Source organism: Sinocyclocheilus grahami, unplaced genomic scaffold, assembly GCF_001515645.1.
Source record: "Sinocyclocheilus grahami isolate Dianchi unplaced genomic scaffold, SAMN03320097.WGS_v1.1 scaffold816.1, whole genome shotgun sequence".
Classification (NCBI taxonomy): Eukaryota; Metazoa; Chordata; class Actinopteri; order Cypriniformes; family Cyprinidae; genus Sinocyclocheilus; species Sinocyclocheilus grahami.
In genome coordinates, this window is record NW_015505995.1 from 92,629 (window position 1) to 113,579 (window position 20,951).

The 20,951-nt window shown below is 37.4% G+C and overlaps 2 protein-coding genes across 2 annotated transcripts in view; both read right to left on the reverse strand.

Annotated features, from left to right (window-relative positions):
• Positions 1–7,154, reverse strand: part of LOC107562273 (cytoplasmic polyadenylation element-binding protein 1-like) — a 13,022-nt gene extending 5,868 nt beyond the window's left edge. Inside the window, exons 1-5 of the mRNA XM_016246896.1 lie at positions 7,006–7,154; positions 6,414–6,519; positions 3,220–3,405; positions 1,204–1,406; positions 823–1,078 (exon numbers count right to left, since the gene is read on the reverse strand). Coding sequence (XP_016102382.1) covers positions 823–1,078; positions 1,204–1,406; positions 3,220–3,405; positions 6,414–6,519; positions 7,006–7,020 — 766 coding nt within the window. The 5' untranslated portion in view covers positions 7,021–7,154. The remainder of the gene's footprint in view (positions 1–822; positions 1,079–1,203; positions 1,407–3,219; positions 3,406–6,413; positions 6,520–7,005) is intronic.
• Positions 7,155–7,686: 532 nt separating this feature from the next.
• Positions 7,687–20,951, reverse strand: part of LOC107562274 (AP-3 complex subunit beta-2-like) — a 50,268-nt gene continuing 37,003 nt past the window's right edge. Inside the window, exons 16-25 of the mRNA XM_016246897.1 lie at positions 17,491–17,605; positions 16,322–16,511; positions 16,067–16,235; positions 15,735–15,822; positions 15,507–15,616; positions 13,825–14,053; positions 13,653–13,737; positions 12,559–12,656; positions 10,837–10,975; positions 7,687–8,854 (exon numbers count right to left, since the gene is read on the reverse strand). Coding sequence (XP_016102383.1) covers positions 8,704–8,854; positions 10,837–10,975; positions 12,559–12,656; positions 13,653–13,737; positions 13,825–14,053; positions 15,507–15,616; positions 15,735–15,822; positions 16,067–16,235; positions 16,322–16,511; positions 17,491–17,605 — 1,374 coding nt within the window. The 3' untranslated portion in view covers positions 7,687–8,703. The remainder of the gene's footprint in view (positions 8,855–10,836; positions 10,976–12,558; positions 12,657–13,652; positions 13,738–13,824; positions 14,054–15,506; positions 15,617–15,734; positions 15,823–16,066; positions 16,236–16,321; positions 16,512–17,490; positions 17,606–20,951) is intronic.

A 20,951-nucleotide genomic window follows, 5' to 3' on the forward strand; every position in this document is an offset into this window, starting at 1 on the left:
ATATATATATATATATATATATATATATATATATAGAAATGGAACAGTTTAATGAACATTTAGACAAAATATAAAAAGAATGTGTAAAAATTAATTTGTAAAAAATATGTTGTTTGGTGCGATTGCAATGCAATACAATGATGATTGAGAGATGAACAAATAGACATTGGCTCTGATGGATCATATTTGATACATTTTAACATGGTATTTCTAAAAATGTATGTATGGATAATTAAGTAAACCTAAGTTATTTCAGTCCAGCAAGTGTTCATCCTGAAATATTACTAACAATATTATGTTTACATCATAAAAATCAGTAGATTTCACATCAAAAAGACAGGTGAACCACCACCTAATATAATTCATTTTTAGCTCATACTAAAAGGCCTTTTACTTGTTAAAAAGGTGTAAAATATCAATCATATGTCAGAAGACATGTAGTAGATTGTTTTTTTTCAGCACATTTTTGATCATGTTAATAATTTAGAGGCTTTAGAAATGTGCATATATATGATAAATATGATACAGTAGGCTTTACAGGATTCATTTGGCATTGCATCTTATAAATATGACAGTCCCAATGTGAAATGCTAAAAACAAGCAGCTTGCCATCTGCATTCACACTGTGAGCATCACATTTTTAATAACATGCTATGTCAATGTAAAAACAATTTAACTTACTAAAATGCATCGCAAAACACCTGCTTTGAGTTTCTCGGAGCCCTGACTAGCTGGTTTTTATTAAATAAGTAACGTTTTTAGTGAATCTAAGAGAAATACTGCCTCCTGTTCTGTTTAGCAGGGTGGCTAATGTCACTGTACCTGCAGCTTGTTTATGCAGTTTCGCCTCTCTCTCGATGCAGAACGTGGGTTTGTTCAAGCCCAAAGTGTCCCAGCCGGACCAGACAGGACTTGTGGACCAGCACCCAACCACTGACCCCTCGGCCCGAGCACTGGAAGCATTCGTGAAGGTGTTCAGGGGGTTCTGCTCCAAACAGGCATCTGTGTCCAGTTTCACACTCTCCGCCTGCAGTTCGGGAAGCATCAGGGGCAACGGAGGAGAAACTCTGAGAGAGACCTAAAAGAGACGGATACAGATACAACTTTACTGTAACTTTGGAACAACTGAAACTGTCGCTATGGAAACAGCTTCCACTGCACTCTTTAGGGTTTTGGGTATCAGAGCGGAATGTTGTTGCTCACCAGGTGGTCGGATCCTGACGAGATCGCGCTGTTCTCAGAGTTGACGGGGCTGCTGGATCCTGAGTGCAGCAGAGAGTGAGGTTCGAGCGCCGCAATCAGGCTGGAGAAGTGCTCCAGTGGATTTCCAGATGCAGACTCGTGGGCCTGGAAAGCGTGCAGCTGACCCGAATCACCGCCTTCTGAAGCACCCAAGAGATCCAGCGCTGCAGGAGAGAATCAGTGTGATTTTTATGAGACAGAGCAACTTTTTTTTTTAAACAGTTTTTGTCTCTTGACAGTTATATCCTTTAAATTTAAACTTAAATTTTATCTTTAAATTGCTTATTATAGTGAAATCATAATTGCAAAATTTCAAGAATGTGTTTCAAAATATAACATATATACATAAATATACATAACATTAATCAAAGAATCCTGAAAATAAATGTACCACAGTTTACATAACAATAATTGGCAGCACAAATGTTTTGAACATTGATAATAATCAGAAATGTTTCTTGAGCAGCAAATCAGCATATTAGAATGATTTCTGAAGAATTATGTGACACTGAAGACTGGAGTAATTCAGCTTTGCATCACAGGAATAAATTACTTTTTAAGATATATTAACATAGAAAACTGTTATTTTGAATTGTAAAAATATTTCACAATAATACTGTTTTTTGATCAAATAAATGCAGCCATGATGAGCATAAGAAACTTCTTTCAAAAATATATTAAAAATAAATAAATTTCCGAGCCAATAGTTTTGAAAGGTAGCATGTTTTAACCAATAAATAATACAACAATATTTATAAAATATAAATATGAAAATAAAATGAGTATTAGCTACTTTTTACAAACTGCCCAACTTCTGGCTCAACCAGTGCTGTGAGTTTGGTGGCATGTTTATCATTTGTGTATATCTGTCTGAAATTCTGTCAGAAAATAACACTATTACTGTGAAAAGACTGAATGAATGAGAGAAGTGCTGGATGAGACAGCAGAAAACAGCTCGGTCTGTGCGTGTGTGTGTGTGTGTGTGTGTGTGTATCCCTCTATTACTGGATTTGGGTCAGAACAAACCTTAGGCACATCATGGCTTTCATTTAAAACATGGATGGACACACGCATTTACGCTTGTAATCTGAGAATAGGGAAGCTAAAGCGAAAGTCAAAATGAAATGCAAGCCAACGCTGATGAATCCAGCATTCTGTCCTCTGTGAACGGTGTGAAAATGATTAGTCATGAGTGAGAAATCAAGATATGAGACATCACTACAGTTCAGACCTTCCAGAACAATCCATCAACACTGTTCTGGAAGGTCTGACAAAACAATAGCAGTTTCTTTATCGATATTTTATATATATATTATATATACATCTAACAACACTATCTGAGGTTTATGCTTAAAATAAAAAATTGCTTTTCAATACATACAAACACTGTATATATGTATAGTTATACGTATTTAAACAAATAAGAGAATCATAAATTCAATGAAGAGTAATTAATTTGTATTTTGCAGTAAATACACATATTAGATAAAACAATATAAACTGTTATATATTATATATATAACTATATATATATTCAATAAAGATTCAATTTATATGATGCATTTTACAGTAAATATACAAATCATATAAACAATTAAATATAAAAGTATATATTACATTATATTACATATAACAGACACAAAAACACATACATTGATTGTGAAGTGCATATAAAGTGCATATACATTAACAATATAAACAATATTCAAGACAGTCTGAAGTCAATTCTTATTTTTCTTCTCGATAAAATTTTGCAACTCAAGTAAATGTAGCTTTTGTAAAGGGATGTTTATATATTTTATCTTATATATTTTAATTTGTAGTATAAAATATTTTATTTATTATTTATATATTCATATCAAAATTATTTATATATTACTGTATATTCCTAGAAAGTGTCTGAAACTAGCTTGAACAGACAGATAGGAGTGGCCATTTAACATTTAAACATTACGCTGGTCACACAGGTTCACTCACCGGGCGTTTGGGAGCAGGGTTGGGACTCTGGGCGGCTCCAGGGCTGCTGGTTCCACCAGGGGAAGCTCAGAGACAGCAGGCCCAGACTGAGCTCATCAACGCTGGGCACGGCAGCCAGAGGATCCTGCTGCTCTGGAGCAAACAGCATTCTGCTAACCAGCGGAGAGCAGGCTGTGCCCGAACCATCTATGAGAAAGAGAGAGAGTTACAGAGGCAAAAAGACACACAACCGAACCTGGTTTCCTATACCGACCTGCCGTGGGTCCAGTGGAGGTCATCATACCGCTGTGTGTTCATCACTGACCTGTTAAACATGTGACCGGCCCGCTCAAACCTCACACAGTGCTGCTAGTGCTAAAGCCATGCTCACTCCATCACACGCACACTCGGTCTGCTAGAACAGCCTCACCACCTCCCGTCCCTGTGTGTGAGTGTGTGTGTGTGTGTGTGAATCATGTGCACTGTCTGTCTCTCTGGCCCGTCTCCCATTCATGGCCTGACTCAGCAGAGAGACAGACGGAAGGGGGCAGGGCTCCAGTGATCACTATGATTCAGCTCATTTGATTTCACACACACACACACTCTCTCTGTGCTGAACCCAGGCTGTACCAGACACACCCTAGAGTCGGACTAAAGGGGCGTTCACACTCACAGTGAGGTGACAGGGGTGTGTCCAAAAAAAACCTTTTTATATTAAAAAACTAAAGCCCAGGCCAGAGGAGAAAAAGTAACACAAAAGTAAAATAATGCATTGCTTTCCATAAAAACTTAATTTGTTGCTTTTTTAGCAATATTGTAATGCATTACTTTTAAAAGTAACTTTCCCCAGGACTGGTAACATGATGGGGGCATGTCCAAAGTATGCAACGTGATTGGGGCAAAAGTATGTGGCACGACAGGGCGTGCCCAAAAGTATGAAACATGATGCAGATTTATGCATTGTCAAGTTGTAAGTAATAATATTGAAAATACTGTTTCAGTCTTTCTACTTCAAAATTTCATGTATAATTCAATGTGTTACTTGCTGTTTCTTTGTAATAATTTGTGAAATTTACTAGCAAATTCTGAGAGAAATTTTTGGACAAGCCCACATCTAAATATCCAGTAAAAACTTTGCAGATAGAATAAAATTTCTCTGACAAAACATGTTTCAAATATTAAAAAATTATATTCTCCAAGGAAAGGTAATGTACCCCCCTCCATATAGAGTACAATATTTTTGGTATTTCTGCTGTAATTATGACACTGTTTGCTTTCAATATAATTTATTTTTTAAAGTTAGATTGTTAATAAATTTTTTTATTTAAATGAAAAAAATCTGTTTTGGCTTAGGGTATGTATATATATATATACTGTACATTTTAAAGTGCATAAAAGTTAACTATACTCAAAAAAATAGTTTTGGCTCTTTTTGATGTTTTTGAAAATGTTAATTGCCATCCGAAACAAATTTTTCATTTGTAAAACAACATATTTCTGAGTGAAAGTGAAATTATGTCACATTATGAGAAAAAAAAACATAGGTCGGGTCTCGATTTTAACCAAAAGGATAATGAATAGTGTGCGTTACATACCAGGATCTGCAGGTATAATAAAGACATTCTTAAATATCTATTTGCTGATTGGTTAACATTATTCAATAGTCTGTGTGGCCTCAGTGACATCAGCGGAAAGTATCAGACTATCAGAGTAAGTTATTACTGTACAGTAACAACACTTTACAAAGCATTTATTATCTAGTTCATGTTAATTTTAACATTAACTAATTATTCAATATTATTTATGTATATAGCTAACATAAACAAACATTGAACAGTTGTATTTTTATTAAATAATTAACAAAGATTAAAGGGGTCATATGATGCGATTTCAAGTTTTCCTTTCTCTTTGGAGTGTTACAAGCTCTTGGTGCATAAAGAAGATCCGTAAAGTTGCAAAGACTAAAGTCTCAAATCCAAAGAGATATTCTTTATAAAAGTTAAGAGTCAGCCACGTCTACCTAAAACGGCTCGCTCCAACACGCCCCCACACGCCTACGGCACTGTGCGGGAAGATTTGCATAACGCCGCCCAAATGTTCACGCAAAGAAAGAAGGCGTAACTTTGATTCTCGCTGTAGTATTGTTGCCGCTGCCGCCATGTCGTGAAGACGCTGTGTGTTTCGTTGTGAAAGCGAAACTACTTTGTTTGGTCTTCCAAAAGAGGACGATATCTGCTTCATCATGCCTAGAGCTGATCCGTGCTGGTTGCTGAGGAAAAAGATCAACTTCGCGCTCTCAATCGCCGGATCGGCTTTCACCGTGGACGAAGCGGAGTCCAGCCCGGGGTCGTCACATGTGGCTGCCGCAAGCCTCCTTTGTCGAATCCGCCGGCCGCCGCTCACTCAAGCCTCTGTGTGTTTCGTTGTGACTACTTTGTTTGGCCTTCCAAAAGAGGACATAATGTTTCTATAAAGTGGGGCAGTTCCAACTTTGCAAGGACAGTCTGGCGCTTCTGACAGTTTTTTGGGCAGTGTAGAGTACCGCTTATTGTTTGTCATTTCTCCGATCACAAATGCAGACATGGTTTTATGTTTACGTGGCGCAATACGCAACGCAAAGCGTAAAAACACAATATAAGTCATTACAATCAGTAATTATGTCCCCACTGGATGCAACAAATGCCTTGTTTGTAATGGGTTTTATTGGTTTTGTCTCGTCGCGCCGGACACATGGAAACCATAGACTGTATGATGGTAAGGTATGGTAAGGGGCATAACATTTCCGTCACACGCTTGAGGTATTCGGCCAATCACAACGCACCTCGCTTTTCAGACCGATGAGCTTTGTAAAAATCGACGCGTTTCAGAAAGGCGGGGCATAGAGGAGAAACAATAATGTACAGTAAGTGGAAAATAATGTGTTTTTTTTTACCTTAAACCACATAAACACATTGCATTACACCAAATACACAAAATAATGTTCTTTTTTTGCCATGTCATATGACCTCTTTAATACATACTGTAACAAAAGTTTTTCTCATTGTTAGTTTATGTTGACCTTAATGGGACCTAACATTTTGATTAAAGATGATGAAGGAATAACAGGCAGTGATGAACTGTTCACAATAAGACCAGAAACATCTATTAATTAGGCAATTATGGCCTGTTTCAGTGTCACATTCACTTGATGGTATCGGTGTGTGTGTGGATCTCACCTGTGATGTGTTTCCAAACGTTTTGCGGTTTGGCTCCTGTGAACAGCCCAAAGGCCCTGTGAGCACCAGGATCTCCATAAGCGGCATTGCAGTGCTTTTTCTCTCTCTGTTAAAAGAAACAGTATGGCACATGCACAAAAGGGTGACGGAACTGTCATATTAGCTGAACATTTCCTTTAAGTCTACTTGCAACTAGTAAACTAAAGGGCAACATTACTTGTACTTGACTTTTTGAGCATGCCTATATTCAGCTTGCTAGGATGTCTGGCTCTACCTCAAAATTACGAATAAACACTTTTGAGACAACCTACCAAACTATGAAAAACTTATAATGTGGGTGTCTTAAAACCTAGTGAGCTCCCTATTTAGACAGCAATTATGCTACTTGTTTTTTCTTTACTTCTTTCTTAAGCAAATTGCCTTTTGTTGTTTGTCTCAGTTTGTGTACATTGTGTTTGTACTATTTTCATCATACACAGCTAAGCTGCAAATGTTTGGAGTTAGAAATGTAGAATTAGCACCGTTAAAAAACTGAAACTGTGTGTGTGTGTAAGACGGTGACCCTCTTTCACACACATAGACCGACTCTTACCCTGCAGAAATCCATTAGGGCGTCTATATGCAGCTCAAAAAGACAGAAACACACTAATTTTAACTTTATAAAACAGTTCAGGCCGCCGCTGCTCGACGACACAAAGCAGAACACGTTTCAGTCATTTTTGAATGAAACAGCTGCATGACTCCAGCATTAGCAAATCACGCACAAGGTGGAGGCCGGGGCTAGTTGTCACACGGGAAGTTGTCACGAGGGTTATACTTCAGTAACTAAAAATGTGCTTTAAACATGCATAAATTAAACATACGAAAAAAGTGTCAATTATAATCATGTCTGTAAATAATGTCTGTAACATTTGTGATCAGAAATTGAGAAAAAAAAATATTTTGACAGTTTTACAATTTAAATCGAGATGAAAAAGCCAATATTCTTTGCTACATTGTAACCGCTATTGGGGCATGTTGTCACAACGGTCAACGTATGTTCAGGGAATTTTATTATTATACAATAACGACGAAATCGTTCAATTACCTTTAGTAGACAAGGCATTAAGTTATGCGAGTATAAAGAAATTGCTTTTCGTAAATAAACCAACTGGAATAGAGTGTGACAACTTGCCCCGGTCACACCTATCTGTATAAATCTCAAACCATACAAACACATCAAAATAAAATAAAAAAATAGAAGACATCTTAATTTGAGTATGCGTACTCTTTTATTGACATTTAAAACTCTTTATAATAAATAGAGATATAATATTCAAACAGCACATGATTTCCCACAGTCACACAGAGACGAGTCAGTAAAGCTGGACTTCATTTTTAACCCAGGGGAGGAGGAAGATCTGGTTTATGCCATCAAGCACATCATCATAACAAAAAAAGGTTTAAAACTAACTACTAACAGTGTCTTCACCAGGATAAACAGCTCCAGACTGCATTAAAATATCTAGATACTATATTGTGAGATACTATATTCTTCTGAGAGCTTCAGGAGAACAAGAAGCTGATGAATGTCAGGTGATACACCAGTCCATAGTCCTAATTCAGTAGTTACACATTGGCAATTACAGAAAAGACATAAGTTTCCTGTCGAAAGAGATGTTGCTACAACATGAAGGCAGTGAATTCATACTGTGTTATGAAACTAATAAGAAAATGTTCCAGAGAATTCAACAAAGTTCATGTTTTCTAAACCAGTTTGAAGCGGTCTCTGGAAACAAATGTGGATGCGGTCTGGCATCTGATGTAAGACATTGCATTCAGTAAATGTGACAGATAAACACTAAAATAAACTGCACAGAGTTTCTATTGATTTTAGGAAGATCACAAAGGCAACAAATGAATCACTCAGATGATTATTAGTCTTGTTTCACTGAGCAGATGGATTTATTAACGGTTGCTGACTTGTGGATTACAAGGTGGTTTCCAAAAACTGTCGGCCATGTACTGTATATCCTAAAGAGCTTCTAAATTGAAATTGATGCAGGTTTGTGCAGTAGTTCAGGTGAGTTTATGGTGTAAAGATTGTCTCTGATGCCATGCAACATTCAACAGAAGAACATAAGAGGAGCATCCTGATTAAGGGCCATGAATGTTACTTTCGCTGTTCTGACGTCAGTTCTAAGTATATTTTTGATGCTACAAGCCAGTCCACGTGGGCGAAATATCTACACAGAGATACAAATCAATGCGGTAAGCAGCAGTAGGAGGGTGTTGACTGTAGGGGGCGCCATCACTGCGACAGGGCCTGCAGGATGTCTTTAACCAGCATCGTTCCGATCACCATCTTCTCACAGTTCACCGTCAGCTGAGCTCCGCCGCCTTCCTTCGTAGTTACGGTGACCAGCACGAGACAACCGCTGCTGACCGTTTTACCTGCGAATCTGTAAACAGGAGCGGAAGGAGGAGGAGGAGGTGTACTGAGATTTCAAAAGATCACAGGCCAGAAATACAGGCAGAAAAGCGAAGAATGAAAGAGTTTAACATACTCAAATAATGGTCTCTTTAATCAAACCTACATAAAATATACATGAACATACGAATTCCTCTCAAATATAACTAATACCAGTCCCGCCGCGGAATTTTCGTGATTCTGTGATCACTGAATCCAACGCAAAATCAAAAAATGCCGCCTTTTTTGCGATCCTGCATAATAGCAAAAATTAAGGTCTCACAAAAAGCTAAATTATAATTACTAACTGAATTATCCCAATTTGATTAAAGTTCTAATGCATTATTTTCATGTGATATCAGCGAGTGGTGTGTCTGAAACAGCGAAAGCGAAACTTTCTCACCGGACTCACATAACTGCAAAGCAATATCCTAATGCATTACACCAGAGTGGGGTTAAATGGGCCCTTATAATAAAATATGGATGACAACAGATGACAAAAGAAATTCTGCTGTTGCTATCTCAGTGGACGCAAACATCTGCGACATATGCACTTGTCTGTGGAATCAAACGCAAGCAGTTAACAATGTCTGAGATGGACAACCACTGGACATGAGCGAAATGAAGTGAGTATAAGTGATTATTGACTGGGTGGTATGACGATAAGTGTCAAATCGACAGAGATTTCATTTATATCAGGCACAGCTTTCAGAGGGCAGTACTGTTTTAAGTTATTAACACATCAGAGTGATTAAGAAACAGGATGAATGACAAAATAAAAAGCATCACATGGTTGATTGTAATAAAAAGAGTTATGGTAAATGTACGATCATAATTATAAATAAACGTCTCAAATTTTGTGCAGATTTTTGGAAATTACCACCACAAAATCAGTCATTTTGAACACAAAAATCATGAAAAAAAATCACGAAATCCTGGAGGGACTGTAATACTCATACAACTAGTTAAGGCCTGATTTTTAAAACTGTATCAATATAGTTATCATCAGTGTTGGGGAAAGTTACTTTTAAAAGTAATGCATTACAATATTGCGTTACTCCATAAAAAAAGTAACTAATTACGTTACTTAGTTACTTTTTATGGAAAGTAATGCGTTACGTTACTTTTGCGTTACTTTTTAAATCTGGACAGGGCTTGCTTGTTTGTTTTTAAAATAAAAAAGTTCTATTTTTGGCAAATATAAAAGTCTTTTTTAAACCAGAAGTGAAATGAATAAGCCTCAGGCTGAAGGGAAAGTACATTTACGTCCGTACAGTAGAATGCAGAAGAAGAAATTTCAACACAGTTACATTATTTTTATTCATTTTGAGGAACACTGAATCTGTGTTGTTGTTTTTTTTGTGTGAGTGAGATGAATTAATGCATATTCATATTTAGAACTACAGTAACATCTTGTGATTTCTTTCAACATGGGGGCAGGAGAGCAATAAATTTGAAAAAAGTAACTTGCGTTACTTATTTGAAAAAAGTAACTCAGATATTCTCTTGTAAATTAAAAAGTAATGCGTTACTTTACTAGTTACTTGAAAAAAGTAATCTGATTACGTAACTCGCGTTACTTGTAATGCGTTACCCCCAACACTGGTTATCATACTTTGTGTGAACGGGCCTTTAGAGACCCCGTCCCAAATGACATCACCCCCCCCACCCCTCCCTCAGCCATTTATTACAGTCTATGCAACATTAAGTGGACTCCAAAAGTCTTCATTTGGGAAAGGACCACTGTCTTCACGTGTGTGTTACCTGCACTCTTTATCTGAACCGCATGGTACTCTGCTCAAGTTGGCGGTGGCCGTGACTCTCTCAACGATGATGTGTTCGTTCACGCATTTCTCTCCCAGCGTCAGCTTCTCCAAGTCCCTCAGCCATTTATTACAGTCTATGCAACATTAAGTGGACTCCAAAAGTCTTCATTTGGGAAAGGACCACTGACTTCACGTGTGTGTGTGTTACCTGCACTCTTTATCTGAACCGCATGGTACTCTGCTCAAGTTGGCGGTGGCCGTGACTCTCTCAACGATGACGTGTTCGTTCACGCATTTCTCTCCCAGCGTCAGCTTCTCCAAGATTTCATTCATTCCCATCAGTTTACCTGTGAAAAGAGACAGAAAGCATCTCTTCGTCAGATCAGTGCTCCATCAAACTGTCCGAGACATTTGATGGAGCCCAGAGATGCCCAGAGTGCATTGCGACAAACCCCAACTTGGAATTGTCAACCCAGATTGTGAACAGTGTTGGAAAAATTCTACATTTATTTTATTAAGGTAATAGAAATGAATTCCATGTAATTAATTGCATTGTTAGCTTAGCAGCATGCTAATGTCAGACTATTGGACTCAACAGTGAACGTCTGTCTGGTCTCTTGTGCATTAACAAAGCCGCAGCCCACGAAGAGTGTTACAATTCAGTCACTTAAAAGCTCAAAAGTCATTAACAATGCCACCTTGGAAGGCAGCTGTTTATGTACAACAGGTTTTGTGAGCTGTGCTGAGCGTGCTGGTCTCACAAGTGTCGTGATGGTTCAGGGTCAATCGGACAGGTTCAGTGTTTCTAAGATGCAGCATAATATTACCTTGACATGCTGTGAGGAAATGCATAGTCATGGTAACAGTCGCCAAGGCGATATCTGGAGACTGCGGTAAGAGGGAGGAGCAGCTGGAAGCAAAAGCATTTCTAGAATAACATGAAGAGGGTGTGCAGCTAACAAAAATATGTTCTAAGAACGTTTTGCTAACATTCCGATTAAGTCATGAAAGCGTCACAATGTGCAAAAATCTGTCAATGTTCTCTGAATTTTCAAAATGTCCAGTTTTGAAAATGTTTTTTCTTTGTTATGCGAACATTCCATTTCATCATTTTGCAAACATTATGGGAATGTTACTTATGACATACATGTTAGATGAATGTCAGACTCAAATGTTTCACAAAAAATGAATTCCATTGTATAAATAACGTTTTTCAGTATTAAAGATGAGATAACTTTCAGCAAGTGTTCTAGTAACATTACTGGAAGAACATTTGATCATAACTTTGAGAGAACCTTGCCAGAACATTAGCCAAAGTTCTGAGAACGTTCCCTGTTAGCTGGTTGTGTGTGTCTGTGTGAACAAATCAGGAACTATAGGGGAAGAGTAAGTGTAGCAACACTGTAAGTGTTGCGCTAATCGGCTACATCAGAGAAACTTACCATTCAAAAGATTCTCTAATGAACAGCAGCAAAACGAGCCCACGGAAGAGGAAAACATGAGTTTGTTAAACTAATATGCTTAAACAAATACGTTAATATGCTAAACTAACAGATGTGTTAGCGGCATACTAACTAACCACAGGCTGAATTTCAATTCACACACTATCCATGCTATAACATATGCTATGTAATGGTGACAGTACATGAGAAAGGGGTCTATGGTATCAAGAGTCAAAATTCTGGTTACAAAAGTATGTCATTTTAGTGCACAATAGAAGAATTCAGATTAGGAAAAGCCATGAAACATGAAATTCATGTTTCATGAATAATGAAAGAGAGACATAAAATCTTCTCTCTTTCTCATATCAACGAATTTCAGAGAGACACTACTACATAGGAAGAGAAAAATGACAGATGTTTTGAGGAAAATGAGCAATCAGTAGGGCAACTGTGAGTGTTAAAACGAGAATGGGCTGACGTTCTCTCACCTTGCTCCTTCTTGAAGTCGTTTTCTGTCAGAAATGCTGGTGTCATTAGCTCCCCGACGGGTGGCTGGATGGAAACGAAGAACTTGCGGGTGTGAGTACTGAAAAAAGTAAACAAAGATGCTTGGAATTGGAGTCAAGAAACTGCTATATGATATATATATATATGAATGGAGATGAGCCAATCATAATGAAGGTGATTTACATAAAGAAATATGCAGCCCGTTTAATTCTAAAGGCGAAGAATGGTCATGAAAAGCAAAATTATGACCATAAATGGACCATTCTATATTTAGTTAACGTCAAGATGAAGATTCTGCTACTGTTCCCATTACATTATGAATATCTCTCTTTCATTACTGCTCCCATTACATTTCTGAATGTTCTCCGATCATTCAAAATGTCCAGTTTTTAAATTATTTTAGAGCTTTTTTTTTTTGTTATGCGAATTTTAATAACATTAAAGACCAATTCATTTGATTATTTGTGACCCTGGACCACAAAACCAGACATAAGGGTCAATTTTTCGAAATTGAGATTTATACATAATCTGAAAGCTGAATAAATAAGCTTTCCATTGATGTTTGTTAGGAAAACAGGCCGTAGGTATGGTCTGATAGGACAACATTTGATAGGACAGACAATAGCTATGGTTTGATAGGACAACATAATACAACTATAAATATTGAGAAAATCACATTTAAAGTTGTCCAAATTAAGTTCTTAGCAATGCATATTTATAAATATATCAAGTTTTGAATAATAAACAGTAGGAAATTTACAAAATATCTTCATGCAACATGATCTTTACTTAATATCCTAATGATTTTTGGCATAAAAGAAAAATCAATCATTTTGACCAAGACAATGTATTTTTGGCTATTGCTACAAATATACCCCAGCGACTTAAGACTGGTTTTGTGGTCCAGGGTCACATTTTGCAAACATTACGGGATTGTTACTTTGGAATGTTCTGTGAAAGTCTTGAAAAATGTAGCAACACGTAAAAAAAACTTTAGTCAAATGTCCTGCAATCTGGGTAACAAGTGGACATCAGGAAATAGAAGTTTATAATTTAGCTCCTTTTAAACACTCACCACAGCTGGAAGTTTGCTGCTTGCGTGGAATCACAGAAATCTATGCCCATCACCACGGTAACCGATTCACCTGCTGTTAACACGTCTGAAAGAACAATGCAAACAGAACAATAATAAACCTGAAGTAGTTTTAGATAAAGCTGCTGTAGAAGTACTGCGCTGGGTTGCAGACCTATCTCAGCGAACTCTCGGATCCTCATCCCGGACTGCAGCCTGGGATCCTCGATGTGCAGGTTTTTGGTCTCGGAGTTGGTGTTGTTGGTAAATTGGATCTGGACGGCCACCATATTGGGGTCTGGACTGAAGGGCTGCCGGCTGAAGCAATACTCAACCGCAAGACCCTCACCTGTTATACGATGCAGGAGCTCGTACATCTTTATCAAACCTGAAGGTGCAATGGTCTGTGAGAAAACAGAAGTGATTTTATTCATATCAAATTTATCAAAATTTATTATACACTACCGTTCAAAAGTGTGGGGTCAGTAAGATTTTTTTTCTTGGAAAGAAATAAATGCTTTTATTCAGCAAGGACCCATTAAAATGATCAAAAGTGACAGTAAAGACAATGTTACAAAAGATTTCTATATCAGGAAACTGCTGTTATTTTGAACTTTTTATTCAAAATGTACAACCTGTAATTATGAATTTCTCTCACATTTCTGTCTTTTTTCCTTGCAATTATGAGTATATATTTTTCACAGTTCTGAGGGGAAAAAAAGTCTGAAATGCAATATTTAAAATTTAAATAATATTAAATATTACATTTCTGAGCAATCTAACAAAACTTTTATGATTAAAGGGGTCATATGATGCAATTTAAAATGTTCCTTTCTCTTTGCAGTGTTACAAGCTGTTCATGAATAGATAAGATCCCTAAAGTTGCAAAGACTAAAGTCTCAAACCCAAAGAGATATTCTTTATAAAAGTTAAGACTTGTCCACGCCCTCCTAAAACGCCTCGTTTAAACACGCCCCCACATGTCTACGTCACTGTGTGGGAAGATTTGCATAACACCACCCAAATGTTCACGCAAAGAAAGGCGGCGTAACTTTTATTCTCGCTGTAGTATTGTTGCTGCCGCCGCCGCCGCCATGTCGTGAAGACGCTGTGTTTCGTTGTGGAAGCGAAACTACTTTGGTCTTTGTCATGCCTGGAGCTGATCCGTGCTGGGCGCTGAGGAAATACATCAACTTGCAGTGTAGAGTAGCACTTGTTGTTTGTCATTTCTCCGATCACAAATGCAGACATGCTTTTATGTTTACGCGGCGCGATGCAACGCAACGTGTAAAAAGACAGTATAAGTCATTATAATCAGTAATTATGTCCCCACTGGATGCAACAAATGCCTTGCTTTTAATGTTTTTTTTTATGTTTTTGTCTCGTCGCTCCATCACAGTATGGTAGGGGCGTAACATTTCCGTCCCACGCTTGAGGTATTTGGCCAATCACAAAGCACTGGATAGCTGGCCAATCAGAGCACACCTCACTTTTCAGACCGATGAGCTTTTTAAAAATCGACTCGTTTCAGAAAGGCGGGGCATAGAGGAGAAACAATAATGTACAGTATGTGGAAAATAAACTATAAATAAACTGTTAAACCGCATAAACACATTTCATTACACCAAATACACAAAATAATGTTCTTTTAGCAACATCATATGACCCCTTTAAAACAAGAGAGAAAAAACATTTCCAGTGGGAAAAATAGGGAAAAAAAGTTTTTTTTTTTTTTTAAATCTTGCTTTGCATATGATTTTCTGTTTTGTATTCTGAAAATAATAAAAATGATAACCTTAGATTATGACAGTATTTCTGCTGTATTTATTGCAATTTACAATTTGGCCTAAAACTCACTGTAGGTGCAAGAATAGTGTCGGTCAGTGACAAACCCTCCAGATCAGACACCAGACTAATGGACAGGAAGTTAACCGGAGTCACTGGAGCTGATGCTGGAGCTGGTTCAACTGGGAGAGAGAGAAAGACAAATGATGTGCTTTTACATTTTATGTTTACGTGCATATTATGTGCTTTTACAGTCGGGCATTTGTCTTTGGTCTTGTATGTGTTCAAGGTTTTACTCACAGTCATCCAGATCCAGCAAAGACATTTCCTGCGTCTCCTTCTTGCTCTCTTTTTTGGATTGTTTGGGAGGTTGTTTTGATACGGGCGTCTGAGCGAAACAAGAAAAAGTCTTATGTTAATGCTTACCCGTGTGAATAACATTAAAATAGTATAATAGTATTATTTATTAGCACATTGTCTGCATTGTTTTAGCTCCTATTCAACTCATGTGACAACAGTAGCATTCTACATTTAAGTTTAATTTATTATAAAAAAAATAGAAGGCAGTGTACTGTATATAATGCAGGTATTCACAAAGTAATAAGCTAGTATTCTATTCAATCTAGCCCGACCTTCTTCTTCCTGACGTCGGTGTCGGACTCAGACTCCTCCTCTGACTCCTCCTCCGACTCATCCTCTGATTCGCTGCTCTCTGATTCGCTCTCTGATTCTGAAGCACTTTTCTGATTCTTCACTGCTTTCCTGCCACGCTTCCTGTCCTCGGCACCGCTGCTCTGCTCGCTGTGGGAATGATGGAGCAGAAGATGAAACAAGCTGATCAGAACTTATAATTGACACAGATTTGGTGTATTGTGTGGATGGCGCACCTCTCTGCACTCTCCTCTGCTTGCTTCTTTGCTTTGGTCTTGTCCAGCTTCTTCCTTTTTTTCCTTTCCTCCTCCTCATCTTCCTCTTCCTCCTCAGACTCGGTCTCTTCTCTGCTCTCTTCACTCTCTGAACCGGAACCGCTTTCATCACTGCCGCTAGCGCTTGCTGAACCACTGCCCGAGTCTGATTCTACCAGGAGAGCGAGTAAAATTGTGATGAAAAATTTGTGATGAAATTGTGATGAAAAAAACTAAAAAAGATGTCACATTTTCTTTGTGATGAAAAAACTAAAATTGAACCGATATCAGTGCTGAAAATTTTTTCCCAATATTTGCATGTACTATGCATTTTTTGTAATACAGGTTTGAAGACATTAGCTTAGCAATATGCTAACATCAGAATTCATATGATTTTTTATTCAAAATGATGATGCATACTTAGATAAAATAATTGTTTTATTCATGAATGAAAAGAATAGGGAATCTAATTAAAATTAGTATTTTCTATGTGTATTTCTTGTGCTGATTAGCATAGAGTCGTTAGCTTAGCAACAAACTAATGTCCGACAGGAATCAGTGTTGAATCTCATGTGAATTAACTTATTTTCCAATATTTGTATGCACTAAGCATTTCTTGTAATAAACATAATTAAATTAGCAACATGCTATCAGCTTTCTTAGTAGTTTTTAGTTTCATCTTAATTTTTTGTGTTTGCTATGTGCTTATTCTTATTCGTTTTTGTTATTTTTAAACATAATTTTTTAGTTGTTTATATAAACATTTTCCCATAGACAATATTCTATGAGATGAATATGCATTCGCCACAGTTACCGCTATCTGCTGATTCAGTTGGACCAGATTCTCCTTCGGAGTCCGAGTAGAACGGTTTCTCTACTTTCTTCTCCTTGCGATCCTTCCGGCTTGAGCATTTGCTCCAATCTGGAATCTGCAAAGGATCGCAACACACCATCAAAACAAGCTCAAGTACATCTGGAGAACCTAATCAGAGAAAGAGGTTCATATAATGGCCATGAATGCCTCTTTACAAACATCTCTGTTTAATTCTTATTCGTTTTTGTTATTTTTAAACATAATTTTTTAGTTGTTTATATAAACATTTTCCCATAGACAATATTCTATGAGATGAATATGCATTCGCCACAGTTACCGCTATCTGCTGATTCAGTTGGACCAGATTCTCCTTCGGAGTCTGAGTAGAACGGTTTCTCTACTTTCTTCTCCTTGCGATCCTTCCGGCTTGAGCATTTGCTCCAATCTGGAATCTGCAAAGGATCACAACACACCATCAAAACAAGCTCAAGTACATCTGGAGAACCTAATCAGAGAAAGAGGTTCATATAACGGCCATGAATGCCTCTTTACAAGCAGCAAACATCTCTGTTTCTGATTCAGTTGGACCAGATTCTCCTTCGGAGTCTGAGTAGAACGGTTTCTCTACTTTCTTCTCCTTGCGATCCTTCCGGCTTGAGCATTTGCTCCAATCTGGAATCTGCAAAGGATCACAACACACCATCAAAACAAGCTCAAGTACATCTGGAGAACCTAATCAGAGAAAGAGGTTCATATAATGGCCATGAATGCCTCTTTACAAACATCTCTGTTTACACTCATATATTAATATAATTACAGTTCTAGAGACCTGTGTCTCTCTTTGCTCAGTGTTTGATGTCTACAGCAGGGAAGGTTGTGCATTCATGGCCACTTTTATTCTCATTGTGTACGCTTAAACATATAATTAAAGAAATCCCATCCTAAAAAAGACCCCAAAGACCTCCAGCACTGAATTACCCAAGATTAATTTGACTTTAAGCTAGAATTAGCATGTTGTTTAGAATGTAAATTGGAGATTAGCAACTAGCACCAGTGCTGTAGGCCCTTTTCGGGGTGTTTTTTTGAGGTTTCTGGTCTTTAATCGTAGCGCAAGGGCTGAGGAAAGGGAAATGCTGATCTAGCACAGTACAGATGCTACGCTAGGCTGGTGGCAAAAGCTCTTTGGGTCTGACGCTAAGGGTGACTGACAGACTCACGCTGGTTAAAGTGGTGACTCTTTCAAGCAGCCTAATAACCTGGCAAACAGGAAAGAATAAAAAGAAACGCAAGCATGATGCTGTGAGATGGCCAGAAGAAGAGGAAAGTAAAGAACAGAACAGAAAAGAAAGAAAAAGATTTAAAAAGTACACACAAGGATTCAGGTAGCACTTGTCAACAGATTAGCATCTATTTGGATACGTTTTATGTCCAAATTTCGTTAACAGCTTCAGTCAAAGCAACTGAAAGTGTTACATTCACACCACAGACGATAACTTTATAAAGAGAATAAATCATAACTATACGAGAAAAGCAACTTCCACACCACAGGTATAACGATAACAACACAGAAGAATGATATTATTGAACAATTTTTTTTTAGAGCTGCTGAACACTAAAAACATTGACAGCCAATCAGAATGCATCCGACTTTAAAGAGAGTGAGTATTTAAAGCATCAAACAACAAAACTGCAGTGCACGCTTATAATAAACAAAACGCTATCAACTATATTAGCGCCCCGTTGGTGTGGGCACTAATATAGTTATGGTTATAGTTATCGTTCTTGGTGTGAACGGGCCATTAAGGGAGAATTCACTCAGAATGAATAGCATTATTTACATCCGTACATCCTTTAGTGTTCAATTTAATCAGTTCGCTCAATTTAGCACTCATAATTTTCAATGCAAATTATGCAAATTGGGTAACTGCATAAACACGCCCACAAATTTAATGCTGAAATCAATCTGCACTGCACAATTCACAATCTTTTGGGTCGTAATTAAGTACGAAGTGGTTACCCAGCTAACAGAAAACTTTGGCTAACGTTCTGGCAAGGTTTTCTCAAAGTTATGAACAAACGTTCTTCCAGTAACTTTAACAGAATGTCCATTTAAAGTTATCTGGTCTTAAGTAATGTTCTCAAAATGTTATTTATACACCATTCATGAAAAAAAATTTTTTCCTTAAATGTTACTACATGTACAACAATGTTTGTATCACCATGAAAAAAAGTTACATTTAAAAAAAACTGGACGTTTTGAATGTTCAGAGAACATCAGAAATAACATTTTCGTAACTAAATTGATATGTTAGTAAAACGTTCTTAGAGCATATTTTTATTAGCTGGGTACGAAATGCGGCAGATTAACACAATTTGACATACTTTACTGGGACCGTACTACAGCGGTTATTCGGGCAACTAAAATAGCTCTTTAAAATGCAAAAAGTCAGTTGTATATTACTCTTTTCCTTTGATTAAAAACATATCTTTTATTCTGTTTACTACCTGCAGTCTTGGACAAACCATCAGAGATTGTGGCTGATTAAATTTGCATGTGTTTAGTTCACACTGAAATATTGTATGCAAGAGTGTCTGTTTAGTGAATTCACCCCTTAGTTTAGTGCTTTCAGAAGGTCTCTTATCATATACTCAATGTGGCAATAACAAATCTGTATTAGGATGGTGTTTTAATGCTTTGCTGAGCATTTGGTGTCACCGTAATGGAAGTGCAACATTAATATGAAGGTTTTGCAATGTTACGGTTTGCTTGGCAGGAAATGAAGTCAGCAGATTTCAGACTGAGACATGAAAACACACACTTTAGTAAGGTTGAGCCAGAGGGCCCGACTACATAAAGGACAGAGAGAAAAGCCACAGCACTCTTGTGGGCACCTCTCTCCAGTCTCCCAAGAGACCCATTCGGCCCTCACTGGTGTCTATGACCTCCTCTTGCTGCTTAATATGGTGGGCGGGAACATAAAGAGACAGACAGACTGTCAGAAAGGGGATGTGGATTAACATTGGAAGGGATAAAACTGATAACACCCAGAAATCTGCTGTGAATGATGAGCGCTTTATGAAATAACAAACATGATTATGCAGACAAAAACCTGAAGCTGGACTCAAGACCCTGACCGATCAGTGTGTGGTACAGACCTCATGCATATGCAGATTTGATCATGGAATATTAATCAGGAAGGAGTGGCATGTGTAAATGTGTGTGGGTGTGTCTGCCTAGTTAGTTCTAGAACTCTGTGATTTAAAAAAATTCTAGAATCACAGAAAAACATTCAGATCTAGTATCTGGACAAAGAATTTTTGAATTTGTTTGTAAATAATTTTAAAGGAACGTTCAGTGTTCAAGTTAAACTCTATAAAGAATTTTTAACATGCTGTTAATAGAGTGCAACAGTGCACTTTTTCAACGCCACGAGTTATTTTCCATTCATGTTTCCCATAGTTATAAGCCATGATCTAAAACAACCAGCTACAAGGTGAACAAGGTGAATCTCAACATTACAAGCTTTGATTTGCAGCAAAAGGTTTATATATACTGTATATATATATATATATATATATATATATATATATAAACAAAGCTATATATTTTACATTTACTCTACGCCATTCGCAGTGTTTCATGAGAGTGGGCAGTGCTAAAGAGTTCTTATGGCATAATTTGCTTGTCACGGTTCTCCGATTGGTGGAGATTCTCTGCAAAATTATGGGTAATGTAGTTTTCCATCAGGAATTTCATGGTTAAACGTGATTATTTAAAAGATGAAATAATGCGAGCTG